The sequence below is a fragment of the Stegodyphus dumicola genome, chromosome 8, assembly GCF_044657685.1.
Source record: "Stegodyphus dumicola isolate Sdum_Otavi_A_Nest chromosome 8, ASM4465768v1".
NCBI classification, from domain to species: domain Eukaryota; kingdom Metazoa; phylum Arthropoda; class Arachnida; order Araneae; family Eresidae; genus Stegodyphus; species Stegodyphus dumicola.
In genome coordinates this window covers 48,154,371-48,172,050 of record NC_140775.1, presented here as the reverse complement: position 1 = coordinate 48,172,050, position 17,680 = coordinate 48,154,371, and the positions used below count along the sequence as shown (strand labels likewise).

At 29.9% G+C, this 17,680-nt stretch overlaps 1 protein-coding gene across 1 annotated transcript in view; it reads right to left on the bottom strand.

The window, feature by feature from the left end:
* The window catches only part of Galphai (G protein alpha i subunit), a 96,224-nt gene that overhangs the window by 13,149 nt on the left and 65,395 nt on the right, over nucleotides 1-17,680 (bottom strand). The window contains exons 4-8 of the mRNA XM_035351115.2: nucleotides 11,975-12,132; nucleotides 8,164-8,292; nucleotides 5,072-5,201; nucleotides 4,238-4,391; nucleotides 484-690 (exon numbers count right to left, since the gene is read on the bottom strand). Of these exons, the coding sequence (XP_035207006.1) occupies nucleotides 500-690; nucleotides 4,238-4,391; nucleotides 5,072-5,201; nucleotides 8,164-8,292; nucleotides 11,975-12,132 (762 nt within the window). The 3' untranslated portion in view covers nucleotides 484-499. The remainder of the gene's footprint in view (nucleotides 1-483; nucleotides 691-4,237; nucleotides 4,392-5,071; nucleotides 5,202-8,163; nucleotides 8,293-11,974; nucleotides 12,133-17,680) is intronic.

Here is a 17,680-nt window from a genome sequence, read left to right as displayed (position 1 = left end):
GGCATGCAGAAATTATAAAATTAAAAATATGAAACCGTAATTTATAAAATAATGAGCAATTATGATCTAAAAGGTATCAAAATTTACAAAAGAAAATGCTTAATATTTATTTGTTTACTTTATTAAACATTTCTTTCAATGCGCGCATGCGTAAAGCATACATTACGCATAGCTGAAATTAGAAAATTGCAACCAGAAAACTATTTAATTTGTATTCGTGATATTTATAATGATGAGGAATTTGATTTAAATCATATCAAAGATGGAGTACATCGAGATGAAATACTACATTTAGTAAGGAATTATAAGCCGAATAAAATAAAAATATCTGCCCTGAAGATAAGGATAGTGCTGACAGATCAACTTCCAGTTCATTGCGTACACATATTACAAGATTACAAAATCAATTTACTGTGTTCCCTTGAAATGATTATGAATTATTGCACATATATAATAGATGTTTTGAGCATAAAAAATACTTACATAAAAATGTACATAACTAGAACAAACCACAATCCTTTAGATTGTTTTTAATAATCACATCAGTGACAGCATCAAAGACAAATTGAATGTTGTTGGTATCCGTAGCACACGTAAAATGTGTATATATTTCTTTGGTACCTTTCCGCTTGTTTTGGCTTTCAAATTTCATTTTAATATATGCAGCAGCTTCTTCATATGTGTTACTTCCTATAAAAATTTATGACAAAATTTCAGATTGCAAAAATAGATATTTAAAAAAAAAAAGAGAGAGAAACTTATTAACTTTGCAATTTTGAATTTCTACATGGAAAAATTCTAATTTTTTTTAATGTACTCTGATGTAATGGGTATTCTGATGTGTGTTGCACTTATGTTAAAGCAGTAGTAAAGCTAATTTAATTTCCTGTTTATTTTTAGGATGAAAAGATCCTTCAAATGATAAATAAAATTACACATATAAAACCTTTTCAACTTATACTTAAAGAGGAACTTAACATACATAAAAATGGCAATTTAACATGGATTAAAAAAACTAAAATTATGCTCTTCAAAGTACCTGATTTAGATGATTTCTTTTCCCAAATATATGTACTTAGCGTATTCGGAAACTAAGTACCGTTTCATTCTAGCGCCATCGCAGCACTGTGGCAGGCGTCCCGCGCATGCGCACTAGTCTTTCTTGTTCACTGACTTTCAATTGTCGCCATTTTGGTTGCTCTATGTTGTGTTTTCAGTTTGCTGTGCACATTCAAAATGTTTAAGACAATTAGTTCTCCCGCTGACTGTGAGATTCGTGCCGTGATTAAATTTTTGAATGCGAGGAATGTTAAACCGGCTGAAATTTATCGTCAAGTGACGGAAGTTTACGGTGAATATGCGACAAGTGATGGAATGGTGAGAAAGTGGGTAAGAATGTTTAATGCGGGTCGTACAAATGTCCATGCCGAGGCTCGGAGTGGTCGGCATTCTGTTGTCACCGACGATTTGGTAAGGAAAGTTGATGAAGCAATTCATGAGAACAGACGCTTCACAATGACAACTCTTTCAGAGGCATTTCGACAAATTTCACGTACTGTTTTGTTCGAAACTGTGTCCGACCGCTTGAATTATCGCAAACTGTGTTCCCGATGAGTTCCAAAAGTGCTCACTGTTTGTTCACAAAACAAAGCGACTTGGTAGTGCCCTTACATTTCTCATGCGGTACAGTGATGAGGGAGAAAACTTTTTAAACCAAATTGTGACAGGTGATGAAACTTGGGTGTGTCATTTCACACCAGAATCGAAACAACAATTGATGGAGTGGAGACACACTCATTCTCCGAAAAAACAAAAGTTCAAAGTGACAATGTCATCACAAAAAATCATGTGCACTGTCTTCTGGGATAGGAAAGGCATTTTGCTTACTGAATTTCTTCCCAGAGGTGAAGCCATTAATGCGGCACGATATTCTGAGACTTTAACAAAACTAAGGCATGCCATTCAAAACAAACGAAGAGGAATGCTCAGTAAAGGAATTGTGTTGCTCTATGACAATTCTCGGCCCCATACAGCTGGTGTCACTCAATCGTTAATTCGACAGTTTCCTTGGGAGAAGTTCGATCACCCGCTGTACAGTCCGGACTTGGCGCCGTCCGACTATCTCTTGTTCCTGCACATGAAGTGCGAGCTTTGTGGCAAGCACTTTGGATCTGACGATGACACGAAAACTGCTGTGGAGTCGTGGCTATTAAAACTGGCGGGAAGTTTCTTTGACGATGGTATACAAAAACTGGTCACCCGCTATGACAAGTGTTTGATCATTAGCGGAAACTATGATGAAAAATAGTTTAAGACATGTATTTTCATGTAAAAATAAAATTGGATTCGAAAAAAATTGTTTTACTTCCCCCCCCCAAAACGGTACTTAGTTTCCGAATACGCCTCGTAATTCAATGTGTCTACTCACTACTTTAAATAAATAAATAAATGTTTTCACTAACATTTGTTTAATTGCTCTATATTTTTTAGTCTTATTTGCAGCTGCCCTTCAGAATAAGAGAAATTTTTCTCTCGTCTCTTTTTGGAAATTGTGCACTTTTAAGAACTTCTCAAGACCATCAATGAAATAAAAATTAAGGAGCTATCAAGCAAATAGGAACTGAATAAACTAAAAAATCTATCTACATTTGAACTTCACTTTCGTAATTTATAAGAATAAAATAAATCTGTATGTAAGATGCATCATTATTAAACATAATCTAATATTTAACTCAAAATATAAAACAAATTCAAGAATAAAATAAAGTGCATAAATATTTTCAAGTAATTAGCATTCAATTATAAAAATTTTTATATATATTTTATACTTATAACAGTCTCACACATTTTAAAGATAGTGTTTTTTTTTTTTTTTTTTTTTTTTTTTTTTAATTTTACTAATAGTTAGCTTTATACTGATTCTTTTTTTTATGCCTCATTTCATAACATACTCACTCAGTCCAGAGTTTTATGCTAATTTTATGTGAAATGGCATATCCACAATAAACATTAAGCAAAGATGATACCTCACTTTAACATGTACAGATAACACCTAAATGGTGAGCAGTTAAATTAAATAGTTCAATAGATCACATGGGTGAGTGACTTTTTTTTATTTCTAAAGAATATCCATTAAAAAATAGCTAAGACCATTTTACAGCAGTAATAATTTATGATACTGATTCTAAAATGATATAAGTAAAATTATACATTAAAAGTTACAAAACATGTATGTTTCGTAACAGCAACAAACAATAAAATGTGTGTATGTGTATTGAGAATACGGCAAAGCACACTAGGGCTATCTGCCTAAGGGAAGGGATGCCTTCGTGGAGGACTTCCTAAGGGAAACTGGCTCGTATACACGTTACACATGGGGAAAACCACGAAAACGCCCATACAGCCAGCCCGTTCGTGGGATTTGAACCTCGGACCGAACTACCAGTGTTCAGCGATTTTACCGCTCGGCCGCCGGTGGGCCCCCAAACAATAAAATGTTGCAACAACAAATAACAAAATGTTTATATGCATCTTTTTAATTTATAAAATTTTCAGATATATTAGCTAATTTACATCAATTCCCTTCTTTTGCAAAGGTTAATAAAGAAAAAGATGATAAAAAATACTTTATGCGATTAGTTTTAAGATAAAATATTTGAAATTCAAAATGTACAGTTTTAAATTTACAAATGCTACTAATAAGCTACTAAAATACATAGCTAGTAGTCCATCTTGAAGAGGACTGGCAAATTTCAAGGAATGAAAGGTGATTGCTTTGAAATTACTAAACAAAATTTACAATGTAAAGTTTTATTTCACATCATTGTTACATGCAGAAAACCTCTCTCCTGCATTTTAAAACTTTAATTACTTATAATATTTTAGAAAATATGATAAAAGTAATTTGCTATTTATGTATTCATTTGTTTAACTTTCGTAAACATTAGTCATTTATATTTGATATTAATTTGGAATTTCTTAATAGTATTAATAAGTCAATATATCACACTTTAATGTTTTTCTTTAGCAAATTTTTTTAAAGCAAATCTGCTATGCAAACATAACTGGCACCGCTTATTGTTGGCTTCTCTAAGATGACTACCTTCATACAAGATTTAAATTTTCCAGAACTGCAGGTGGTTATCTTAGAGTGGATCCTCAGCAAACTTAAATATTTTAGATGTATCACATTGATTATCAAATACAAAATAATAATAATAAAATATGAACTATTTACCTGTATATTCAGGAAAACATATAGTAAGAGGAGATTTGGTAATTTTCTCTTCAAACAGATCCTTTTTGTTCAAGAAAAGTATTATTGAAGTCTCAACAAACCATTTATTATTACATATAGAATCAAACAGCTTCATACTTTCTGTCATTCGATTCTGTTAAGATAAAGTATTGAGTTAATATAAATTATACAGTAAAAATCATTTTTTCAGTTAAAATCACTTTCAAACTAACAACAATATGAAAGGCATGATTGATTTTAACTGGTCATCAGTATACAATGATTTATTCTTAAACTCCTGCTTTATAAGTATTGCTTTTGAAATTATGCATCAAACCTGTTTTATTCGTAGATTATGTTTTCTACTACTTGTAAAAATGTAAATATATATTTTATACTTAACAGACGAGTTAATTATTAACCATAAAACTAATTGAAAAGTTCTAAACTAATATTTATAGGTATCATATACTGTCTTTGATGTCACAACTGGAACAAGCTTTTAGAATTCCTCTCAAATTGTAACTTAATGATATTTGCTTATAAACAGTTTTCTAAGAGTTTAAAAAAAAATCTATACTTACTGTATAAGTTAATTTTATTATTTTACAGTCATAAAGTACAAAAACAAAAGAAAACATAATTAACAAAGTATTCATTTTATCAACAAATTCTTACAACAACAATGATAAAAGTATAATAAAATTTCCCGAGTTAAACAAAATTTTCTGTTTTCATAGTGGAAATCTACATTTAGCTTATATGCAAGACTTTTCATAAAATTACCATTTAATATTTTTCATAATATGCAAGAAACTAAAATTTTCAACTTGCCATTTCTTCATCTTCTGCTAAAACTAAATCATATCCACTTAGAGCTACACAGAAAATAATGGCAGTTACACCTTCAAAACAATGGATCCATTTTTTCCTCTCTGACCTCTGCCCACCAACATCAAACATTCTAAAGGAAAAAAATAATAAGATCAACTGTTTAAACAAAACTTATAATTATAAAAATAAATAAATAAATAAGTACAGAAATCAAATTTGTATTTTAATGTAAAATGAAATTGCACAAAACAGTCTACACTAAATAAGAAAGGCTGCTGCTCACTGACAACTATAGAACTGTATATAACAGGGATGGCCAAAGTGTGGCTCACAAGCCTAATATAGCTCTCGCAGGCAATTTGTGCAGCTCGTGCATATAAAATATATGTATGAAATATGGTAAACTAAAACTATTCAATGTCCAAAAAGAAGTAATTAATTAGTTTAGACCCTTTTTGCAAAGTTATCAAGGATTTCTTTCTATTTAAAACCTCCTCCGCTGCTTCTATAACGATTAAAATATGAACTTGTGGCTTTTAGAAAATCCAGATGCGGCTCTTGAACATTCTTGAATTCAAATGTGCAGCTCTTACTGACATGAAGTTTGGTCAACCCTGGTATATAAGAAAGACATATGCTTACTGCAGTTAGGAAACATAGCTGGAAATAAAATGTCTTAATTGCCAATCCTGCTTAGTAGTTAACTAGTACTACAAAAAAACTAAGTGCACAAGTAAATAACATTAGGGGTACATTAGGTAAATAACATTTGGGAAGTCAAATGCATATGGCATAAGAAAGCAGAAAAAGGAACTTTTCGAATTTTTTGTCGATTCTGACACCCCACTCGTAATGAATAACAGAAAAATTAGTTGTTATGCTAAAATTGAAGCTCATGACAAATTGAATGAGTCGAATAGCATTGTGGCGAGGGCATGCCATTGATGGGTCTAATGCTAATGTCTTAAGCCAAAATATCTTAGGAAGAAATGAACTTAAATACTCAGTGCACATATTCAACAGATTGGTTAACTAAATTTTAAAATCAACAGGGTATTAAAAATTTCAGGTGGAAAAGCTTCAGCTGATACTAAAGCTGCTGAACAATTTGCAGATGAATTCTTTGAACTCATTTAGTGAAAACTTATCTCCAGAACAAATTTACAATGCTGATGAAACTTTTTTTTTTTTTTTTTTTCCTGGCAATGTGTACTGTGAAATACCTCGGCAACCTCTAAAGAAAAGGCTCCAACTGGTGTCAAAGATTATAAAGCAAGATTAACAAATATAGCATGCACAAATGTTGCAGGAAGGCACAAGTGTAAACTTTTCATAATAAAAAATAAATAAATAAATAAATAAAAAACTTAAAATGTTTAAAGGAGTAAAGATTTTCCCTGTTATATATATAAAACAGCATGGAATATTATATATATAAAACAGCATGGAATACAAAAATGTTAATGAATGATTGGTTTGAATCATTTCATACATGAGTATCAGCAATATTTGAATTCAGTTGGTTTAACTTGATGCTGCAAAAATTGTCCTGGTTGTAGACAAATGTTCGGCTCATGCTTCACTTAAAAGTTTTAGAGAAAGATAATGTAAATGTACTATTCTTTCCCCCAAATTTTACATCCATCATTCAGCCTATGGACATCGGAATAGCGTGCACGCTGAAATGCAAATATGCAGTAGCATTTTTTAAATCCTTGTTAAATTTCTTGAATAATAGCAAGATTATTTAAGAATTTTTGAAATATTTTAATATAAAATTTGCTGTGTGGTGCATCACAAGATCATGAAAGGATGTGTCTCCAGATACTTTAAAAAATGCTTGGCATAATTTATGGTCAGTTACCATACTTCATGGTGAGGATGGTGAAGATTATAGGCACCAATTTGAAGGTTTTCAGATATTGAAAACCAAATGTGAAATTTTCCAGTTAATGGATTTTGGAAAAGAAACATGCAAAAGTGGTAATAAATGAAGATAATATCACAGAAGTTTTTCACTGCGATGACAATGCCCCAATCACCAATCAATGGTTTGCGAAATCTGCAGTATGGTTCAAAATAAAGAAAATAGTGCTTGAAAAAATTTTGATTGAGAAGTTAGTCAGAATTCTCAACATAGCAATTACAGGACTTGAATAATGGAACTTTGTAACTAAACATGAAATTATGACTGTCTACAGAATTAAAGAGAAAGTATCACCACAAAAAATGAAGCAACTTAAACAACTCACATTGGGGAAAATGTTTAATAAAACAAATAAACATTAAGCTTTTTTTAAGGGAGGAGGTAAATTTAGATACCTTTTAGATCACAAATGCTTCATTATTTCATAAATCCAGATTTAATATTTTTAATTTTATCATTTCTACATGCCATCTTGCTAGATTTATACCGATGATCTAATATCCAAAAAAATCCCGAATCCGGAATTGCCGAAGTCTCAATAAGTTCAGATCTTGGACTTTGTAGCATATACACTTTTTTTTAGATGGTAGTCTCTCCAGTTTATAAATATATATACTACACACACAGGTGCAAAATTTAGAAATCTCCCAGTGCAAAAAAATTAACATATATGATTAAATATTGGAACATCATCATGAATATTCTACATGCATGCATATGTAAATAGCTTGCAGATGGCTGTGGGCACAAGAACTATAGTCACAACTTGGACAGGAATCAATGCACTACTAAGATAGCACTACTTGGCAAGCACATTACAGAATTGTCAGACTAAATAAAGCATTTCTTTTGCTGCTTTGTAAAATTTATAAGCACGCCTTACAAAGACTCAGCCAAAAGCTAACCTACAGTATACTATTTATCTCTAAATAAATTGTATTTTTGCTCCCACATAAACTGCTTAATGACTTTTGTTTATCTGTCATAAATGACAAATGAAATACTGCAAATTTTCCATTTCAGAAAAAAAGAGTAATAAACTGACTTATTTTGAACTGATATAAGAATGATGATCTCAACATGTCAGAAATAAAGAATAATAAAAAATTTTAATCTAATGTTTGAAACAATGTAATAAAAAAGTAAAAATATACTAAACTCTTACTTAAAATGTAATCCTTTAAATGTAAAATGTGTTTCTACTATGCCAGTAGTTTTGACTCTAGTCCTTAATACATCTTGCTGTGAAGGAATGTAGTTTGGTTGACTTATTCTATCCAATGCATTCAGATAACTAACACAGAAGGAAAAAAAAAATTAAATAATTCATAAAAAAATAACTAATAAAATGCAATACAAAGAAAAAATGAAGATTCCTTTAATCATTCTATTTTCTTTCATGGATAGTTTTAAAAATTATAACAAATGTGATTTATCCAATAGTAATAACAACAAAATCAAAATGATCTTAGTGTCACTTCAGAATACAGCAGTTAATAATTACATGAGAGCTAAACGATTTACCTAACATAAATACATAATACTCTATAAAAAATAATCTATAAAAATTCGTATAAGCCTTTTGCATGCAAACTAATGCTTAAAATACATGGCACTATGCTTTAATAATTTATAAAAATCATTTCATTTTTATGTAAATAGAATAAACCTTTTTCCTGAAGCATGCATTTACAAAATGACCATTAAATGCTATATATAAACTATATACTATATATATGCGCGTGTGTAATAATGCAGACTGTAGATTTGTTCTTGAATATGTGATATTACATAGCAAAGTAGAAGGTAGATGACGTGACATACATGAAGAAGTTTGCAAACACGATAGTCTAAATATTTCATTTATTTAATTAAACATTTTGCAGCCACAAATAAACCGTCACGCTAATCATACCGATTTCAGAATATTTACATTCACATTTAAATTTTTGATACTGTTTTCGTAAGAACACAGCACGAGTGTCTAGTTAGGCCGAGTAGCAGAAAGCAAGTGCTATGTATTCAGGACGATATCTTCATTCATAGTATGCAAATTTCAGTTTTAACACCATTTGATTAGATGACTAATAAAGTTCTAAAATTATTACTGGCTGCTTGAGCTTTGGTTCCACCAGCGTTGTGTAAAAGTCATATATGATATGAATTAACCTAGAAGTGACTCGGTCCAGAAAAAGTTATTACAAGCAATTGCTATTTTTAGAAGAGAGAGGGAAAATATCCAATTTAAACTGAAAAATTAAGATGCTATTGCTACATAGTATATGATTTATATAGTCTAACTTATTATACATACATATATATCAAAAGCAAAAAAATGTGCAAAAAAGTTGATTATTAAAATTTATTCAAAAGGACAAAAAGCAAAATATTGTTTTGTAAAAATGAGCAGAAAAATCCTATTAGTTGAATTTTAGATTTTTAAATTTTTATTTTTATTTTAAAAATTACAGAAAAATGCAGGAGAAAGCTTTAAAAGGAACTATTGTTAGAATTCAACTTGTAGGACTTTTCTACTCATTTCTACAAAACAATTTATAAAACCTTTTTGACCACTTTTTGAGCACCCTTATTGAGTCTACTAATTTTAAAGTATAACTTATTCTAAAATTTAATTAAAGTTTTAGATTGAATCACATCCTTTGTTCCCTATTTGTTTTAAAAAAGGTCAGAAAATTTCATTTTAGTTAGTAAAGTATTATTTTTCTTTTTCAAAATATATATTTTAAATTGAAATTTTAATATAAGTTTTAAAAACTTTTTCTTTTGGTTAAAAAATTTTATCTTTTGTTCCAATTTTTAGCCTTTTAAGAGATTACTTTCTTGCCACTGTATTTTAGTTCAACCAATGAAGCCAAATTGGCAACGTAAACGTCACTACTGTAACGATCATTTTCATAGTTTCGATTGTGTTCTAATTGAAAGTGCTTGAAGTTTTTAATTATTTCTAATGAGTTTTTATTTCAATTCCATTTAGATTAAGTCTTTTCATTAAAGTTTTATAATTTGACTTACGTTTTCAATTCTTTGGATAATGGTTTCTTTGTTTAAAGGTAAAATTTTGAGTTTAATCTTTTACTAAAGTATTTTATTATTTCACTTATGCTTTCAATTCTTTGAATAGAGTTCTCTTTTATTTAAAGGTGAAAATATTTTATTAGAATTTACTTTGGGGAAGGGGCAGAATTTTCGGGTGAACTATTATAATTAAAATACATTGAAATGGCTCATCGGCTAATTCTGCATATAGAAAAGCTAGGATTTTTGTAGAAGAGTGATTTCAATGTTCCCCTTCCTGATGAAGTGGCATTGAAGTTGACTGAATTCCTCTTTTATTATGTTCTTTCTATAAATTTCGCTGATGTTTTGAATTGGGGTATTACTTGTTTGAAGTGTTTTGGTTTTAAAACACTTATTAAATTATTTTTTTCATTCATAAGATTATATGAAATTTATTACTTATGAATTTCCATTTTTGGTCTTTGTGAAAATTTGGTTCTAAATTTCTTACTAGTAATGTTTCTACTGGTAAATTTTCAGCAGCTTAATACACGAAAATACTAAGCATAATTATATGTTTAAAAAAAATTGTTTTGTAATTTTATATATATACATATAAATATAATCCCCAAAGGATTAGTATTATAACTATAATAAGTACTGTTTTCCTCAATAACTTTCGAATTAAGGTTTTGCTAAAGTAAGAGAACTTGCTATTTGCATACTAAACCACGATTGCCTTCAGCAATCATCAGCTGTATCACAAAATCACTAAAATCATCAGCTGTATCACAAAATCACTTTCCAAATAAATTCCCTTTTTAGTTACATGAAAAGAGTATATACTACCAGAAGTGATTGTTGGCGCATTAGAAATATTTGCAGTCACTGATACTAAAATGTATTCATAATAAAATTTCAGCACCAATATAATTAGTTAAAAGTAACTTTAAAATTTATTTCACATGCATAAAAACATACATTTACAAAAGAAAATATATATTTAAAATACATTCCATCTAAGTAATAAACAAAATCAGAAATAAAACTTCTTGATTTTTCAAAGGAATATATGAATTTTTAAACATTGAATTTTTTCCACCATTACTTGTGATAAAATTATGTCATGAATGACAGCTTTATTGTTTTAAAAAGTATTAAATTCTGGAATGAAGTTACTGTTTACAAAATGGCAGTAGGGGACCAGTTATATCTATCCTATTAAATAATATATAATTGACAAACAATCATTTCAGTAATATTACGATATCTGCTAAATTCTGAGAGGTCAAAAAAGCAGTTTTTTTAACAGACTTTTGATGAAAAACTTTTCATATAAGCATATATAATAATACAAATTAAATGTAATTTTTTATTAGAATTGAAGGCAAAAAAAAAAAAAAAAAAGACATTTAGAATATTGGAACAAAACAATAACAGAAATAAATACTAATGAAAAATTAGCACAAAACTAGATTTCTTTTTTTGATTCTTGAATGACACTCATGCCATACATAATTTGCCAAGAAAGTGATTGCTTCCTAGGTTCATGCGAGAGTCGCTTTTTTGGAGATCAGCATGCGAAATTCCCTGACTTTTCCAGATTTTTACTAAAATATTTAAATTCCCTGACGCTTTTGGTAAATTTTCGAATCCCTGACTTTTCCTTGTTTTCCAGGTACCGTAGCAACCCTGTTTGAATATTTTTCAGAATTCAGTTTGAGTTAAGCATTTGTATTCAATTCTTCAGTTTCTATTCATATATTATGATGTACTCTCAAACAAATTAATTCAATTTTATTTAACAGTTTGAGAAATCAGTGTTTTTGTGCTTGTAAAGATAATGTTGAATACCTGGGCATTTTAACCTACAGATTCAGAGAGTACAGTAAAGCCAGAAGCTACAAGTTGGCTAGAAAAGAATTCAAAATGATCTCATTTGATTAAAGAGTACATACTATGCAGCAGAATCATTCAGAAGATATTCTCTTGAGCGAGAAAAGCACAGCTGTAAACCTCGATCTTGCCATAGCCTTTTCATTATTGCTGCCAGTTCTGGAGTTAATTCACCATCCTGGGAAGCACCGGCTATAGTAAAAAACTGCCTAGAATCCTCCTAAATTGTTAAAAATGAACTGTTATGATTTTATATTAACTTCCCAAATTAATGTCAAGAAGCAATGTAATCATTAACAACTCAAATTAACTTCAAAAAATATTACAGCACTTAAATTTTTATACACAAGAATTTAAAAAGAAACTTTTCTTTATTTTTAAAAAATTGCCTACGAATATTTATTAATAAAGCATTCAGCTTCAATTACATTTACTACATTTAGATGAGTATTCAGAAATAAAATTACCTGCAATTCCTCCCTTCACAGAAGAGCAAACAAAGGGAGAAAAAATTCATTTTAACTAATAAACTTTATATTTTTACATTAACATGATTATATAGCATAATTTTAATTATAGACAGATGTAGGCAACTAAAACTACATATATGAACCAATAAAAATAATGAAAATTTCATGTAACAATATAATCATTCTGGAACACTGGGAAAAATTATTTGAACAAATTTCAGAAACAAATAAAACAGAAAAAATACATGAAACCTTTATTAAGGCTAACAGGAATAAAATATCTTTTATTTAAAATATATTTTATGTGTTTATTTATTGCTCATTTTTACAGATATATGTATGAATTGCATAATAATGTGCATTTATATTTTCTCAATTTATATCAAACCTTACTCATAAATTTGGACCATTCCACTCCCAAAAATGGTAATCTTTCTACAGCTTCTATTTTGGATGACGAGAAATATTGCCTTACATCTAACTTTTTTATTTATCAAATTATAAATTCATAATATTTTTACTTTCATATTATCAATACAACACCATTCTTATTTCAGTTTTATAGTTAATTATTCCCCCAGAATAGATACCTGCTAAATTCTGAGAGGTCAAAAAAGCAGTTTTTTTAACAGACTTTTGATGAAAAACTCTTCATATAAGCATATATAATAATACAAATTAAATGTAATTTTTTATTAGAATTGAAGGTCCGAGATACAAAGTCCGAGATCTGGACTTATTGGGAATTGGTGATTCTGGATTAAAGATTTTTTTGGCATATTAGACCATAAGTTTAAATCTACTAAGATGACATTTAGAAATTATGAAATACTGAAGCTTTATGACCTTAAAAGAATTTTAAAATGTCTCTTTTCATTTGCTTTACTAAATATACCTTTTAATGTAAGCTATTAAATTTGCCCCCCCCTTTTTTTCTTTTGCTAGTCTTAATACTCTCCTTTTAATATGATAAACAGACATAATTTCTTATACAGTTACAAAAGTTTCATTGTTAAAGTCCTGTGTTAAGGATTTAACAGCCACCATAAGCCCCGAGCTCCAAACAGGCCACAGAAGCACACTGTCATCTGGAAATACCACATTTTTCTAAATACAGAATAACAAACAATAAAAATTGATAATTAGAATAAGCTCAATTAAATAATATATTCATCAATTTATTTTATTTTAAATGTAATAAATTTAATAAGATAGTGACATTTTCAATTCTGTATAATTAGCTTTTTCTGCATAATCTTAGCTTTTTCTGTTCTTGGAAATTAAGTATTAAAATTTCTCAAAAAATGACACCGGCAGTTCCAACATATAAAAATTCATGCAATGTGCATGTGCATTTCCTCTATCAGGAACTAAATAATAATTTTAATCTTATTAAATTATAATCACGATATAAGATCCTCTATTACATGTACTGTTGAAGTGTATAAAAAATATTAATATACATTTTAATAAGATCAATATAAGCCACCATCTGTATTTTGTTCCACCTGGTAAGACCTCAATCAATCACATTCACTGATCATTTCCTAGCACTTTTAAAAAGACAAGAGCAGTTGGAATATGTGTCAGTTAAAAAATATAATGATGCTTTAGTATGCATGGTATACACAGTGTAAAACAATGCATCGGTAATATTGTTCTGTCAACAATTCTGAAAGTAACTGTAAATATCTGAATTTTTAAATGTATTTCTCAAACCTCTGGAGTTAGTGGAATACTATTTGTTAGTCACTGGTTTATGTATTTCTTTTTTAAATACATTCTGACACTAAGAGCTTGATTTTACTAAATTACAAGAGTGAATGTAATTTTTTTTTTTTTTTCCAGAGAAAAGAAACATTTAAACATTTGTATGATTTGTATGTCGGTTTTTATTTTAATGGAATTAAGTGTTAAGTACTGATAATCTAAGCAAAACTTAGTTAACATAGTATACATATGTATGATGTTATTACTATACCTATAAATATTATAGATATTATTACTACATCTATGAATGTATATTATTACTATATTTGTGATCAGTACATAAAAATCAGGATTATATGTATAATAGAGGGCTTTCATACAGTCATCTTTTACTGCATTAAAAAGAACGGAATCAAAAAATTAAGTTGCTCATACTTTCAGAAATAACCAAATAGTACATTACTTTCCTTGCAAAATATTTTCTACCTCAAAATCCAAATTAGCGGTTTCTAAAACTGGAAATCTGTAACAATAATTTTATCAGACAATTAAATCTCAGAGGAGCATATGACATCTATGTATATTTTTGTATGCAAGATTTTCAACTTTAAACATATATGATTCGGATTTAATGCAAGACAGGAAGTGAAGCAAATTATTGTAAAGAAGCATTGAAAAAAAATCATATCAATAAAAGTATTACGTCGATTAAGGTTAACTTTTAGAGGTCATTAAGAAAATCAGAACTCAAGCAAAGACTATTTCAGTATGCTTGAAATATCTTGCTAAATATGACAATTTTTTTTAACTGCATTTACAGGAAATATGATAATCAAGGACATGTATGTCCTTATTATTTGTTAAATTATATTTGTGAGAAATTCATCAGCATTCCTGCCTGGTTGAAGGTGTCATTAGTTCATATGACAAGTTTCAACTTGTTCTCTCAAGTAGTTTATTTACATGAATTTTCACAGTAGATGTCCTGTGTGTTATTCATTAAAATGGATCTTTGTTTTGAATGGATTAAGTCCTAAGGAAATTTATCTGAAGTTGACAAAAGTTTACAGATACTCTGCTCCTTCCAAAAATAAATACCATGTTCAATCGTTAAAAAGTGGGCAGCTGAATTTAAACGTGGTCACACATCCCTAAAAAATCACCAACGCAAAGGACGGACAAAAACCACAACCACACTGGAAAACATCAAAAAAAGTGCATGATATTGTGTTGGATGATAGGCAAATGAAGGTGTGAGAGATAGCTGAAGCTGTGGGAATATCAGAAGAAAGAGTGTGAAACATCTTGCATAAAGAATTAGGGATGTGAAAGCTCTGTGCAAGATGTGTGCCGCAATTACTGAATGCCGATCAAAAACAAATGCGCAAATGATTTTTGCAGCAATCTTTGGACCGATTCAACAGGGATCCTGCTGATTTTGTGTGACAATTTGCCACCATAGACAAGACACGGATCCATCACTACATGCCAGAAACGAAACAACAGTCCAAGCAGTTGATGGAAGCCAGTGGTTTAGCGGCAAAGAAAGAGAAGTCTATTGCATCTGTTGGAAAGGTCATGGCCAGTAAGTTTTGGGATGCAAAAGGGATCCTGTTAATTGATTACCTTACAGTGAATATTACTCCAACAGGAAAGAGAATTACAGGTGAATATTACTCCAACCTTCTTGACTAGCTGGATGCCAAAATTCATGAGAAGAGGCTTAGATTTGAAGAAGAAAAAAATTATCTTTCACCAGGAGAACGCATCTGTGCACAAAGGTATGTTGGCGATGGGAAAACTGCAAGAATCTGGGGTACGATTTGCTCAGCTGTCCCCCCTACGCCCTTGATTTGGCACCTTCAGACTTCCATTTGTTCCCAAATTTGAAGAAATTTTTTTCTGGGAAGCATTTTGCATCCAATGAAGTTGTTGAGAGGGTCGTAGATGAATATTTTCACAAACTTCCAGACTCTCACTTCCGGGAAGGAATACTGATGTTGGAGAAACGCTGGACTAAGTGTGGTGAAGTCAAGGAAGATTATGTTAAAAATAAAATCATTTTTTAACTGAAAGTTGCAGTCTTTCATTATCAAGCTGAGAACTTTTTACCTTACCTTTGTAGAATAAGAGCGTTAGGATGCTTCTGGCCTAAGTTGCCACCATTTCTCACTGAACTTTTCACACTGTTTGTAGGCAATGGGAAAACTGCAAGAATCTGGGGTACGATTTGCTCAGCTGTCCCCCCTACTCCCTTGATTTGGCACCTTCAGACTTCCATTTGTTCCCAAATTTGAAGAAATTTTTTTCTGGAAAGCATTTTGCATCCAATGAAATTATTGAGAGGGTCGTAGATGAATATTTTCACAAACTTCCAGACTCTCACTTCCGAGAAGGAATACTGATGTTGAAGAAACGCTGGACTAAGTGTGAAGTCAAGGGAGATTATGTTAAAAATAAAATCATTTTTTAACTGAAAGTTGCAGTCTTTCATTATCAAGCTGAGAACTTTTTACCTTACCTTTGTAGAATAAGAGCGTTAGGATGCTTCTGGCCTAAGTTGCCACCATTTCTCACTGAACTTTTCATACTGATCAACCTCAAAATCTGTTTTCCCTAAGCACCTAAAATGCCTATCTTTAAAACAGCTTTTTTTTTTCCCTTTTTTTTTGGGGGGGGGAGGATTCTTTCATTTAAGAAGTAACAGAAAGTTAATGATAAACCACTCATCTGAAAAGGTTAATACTTTTTTTTTTTTTTTTTTTTTTTTTTTTTTAAATGTGCTACCAATTTTTACTTTCATTCTTTGGACAGACTGCAATAGCAAATGTCAAAAGCAATAAGACCATGATGCTTTAATACAAACAAAATGAAAATGTTTTATATTTCTCTTGAATTAGATGCAATGAAAGCATCTTTTGCTTGCATTAGAGAAGGTACCTTGAGCAACTAATACAAAAACAATAAATGGTGTTCTATGACAGAAATACTTGAAAACTTAAATAAGGATTTTAAAAATAAATAAATAGGGGAGAAATGAAAAGTCAATAGCATTTTCACTGAAGAAATGTATGTTATAAGCTTCTGGTTATCTGAAGTAAATAAAAAGAAGAGTAGATTAAATTGATTATTCAATTTTCAAAATTGTTAACAAACAAGTGAATACTTGTTATTACGCACATATCAGTAAACAATCTTGAGAGGATATTATTCTCATATCTTCTGCAAAAGATTTGTATCGCAACACCTGTAGGACCTATATTTACCAGTTCTATGAGCACAGTACTGTATGGCAGCATTGAAAACAAAATGTTAATTCTATTGAATTAACAGAACTCAATACAGCTCTGTAACTTCTTTCTGTTTTAGAAAAGAAAAGATGAAAAAGAATGTAAAAGGAAACAGATTATTTTTTATTTTGAAAAATTTATATTTTTGGCCGTTAATTCATGTTCCTAATCTGAACTTTAAAGTAAGTTTGACACGCATAAAAAAAAAAAAACTGAAAACCTTTGAATTCTGTATATTGCACACACAAAAAAAATTCTTTTACGCAGTAATTAAAATCAAAACAAATTCATATCTGAT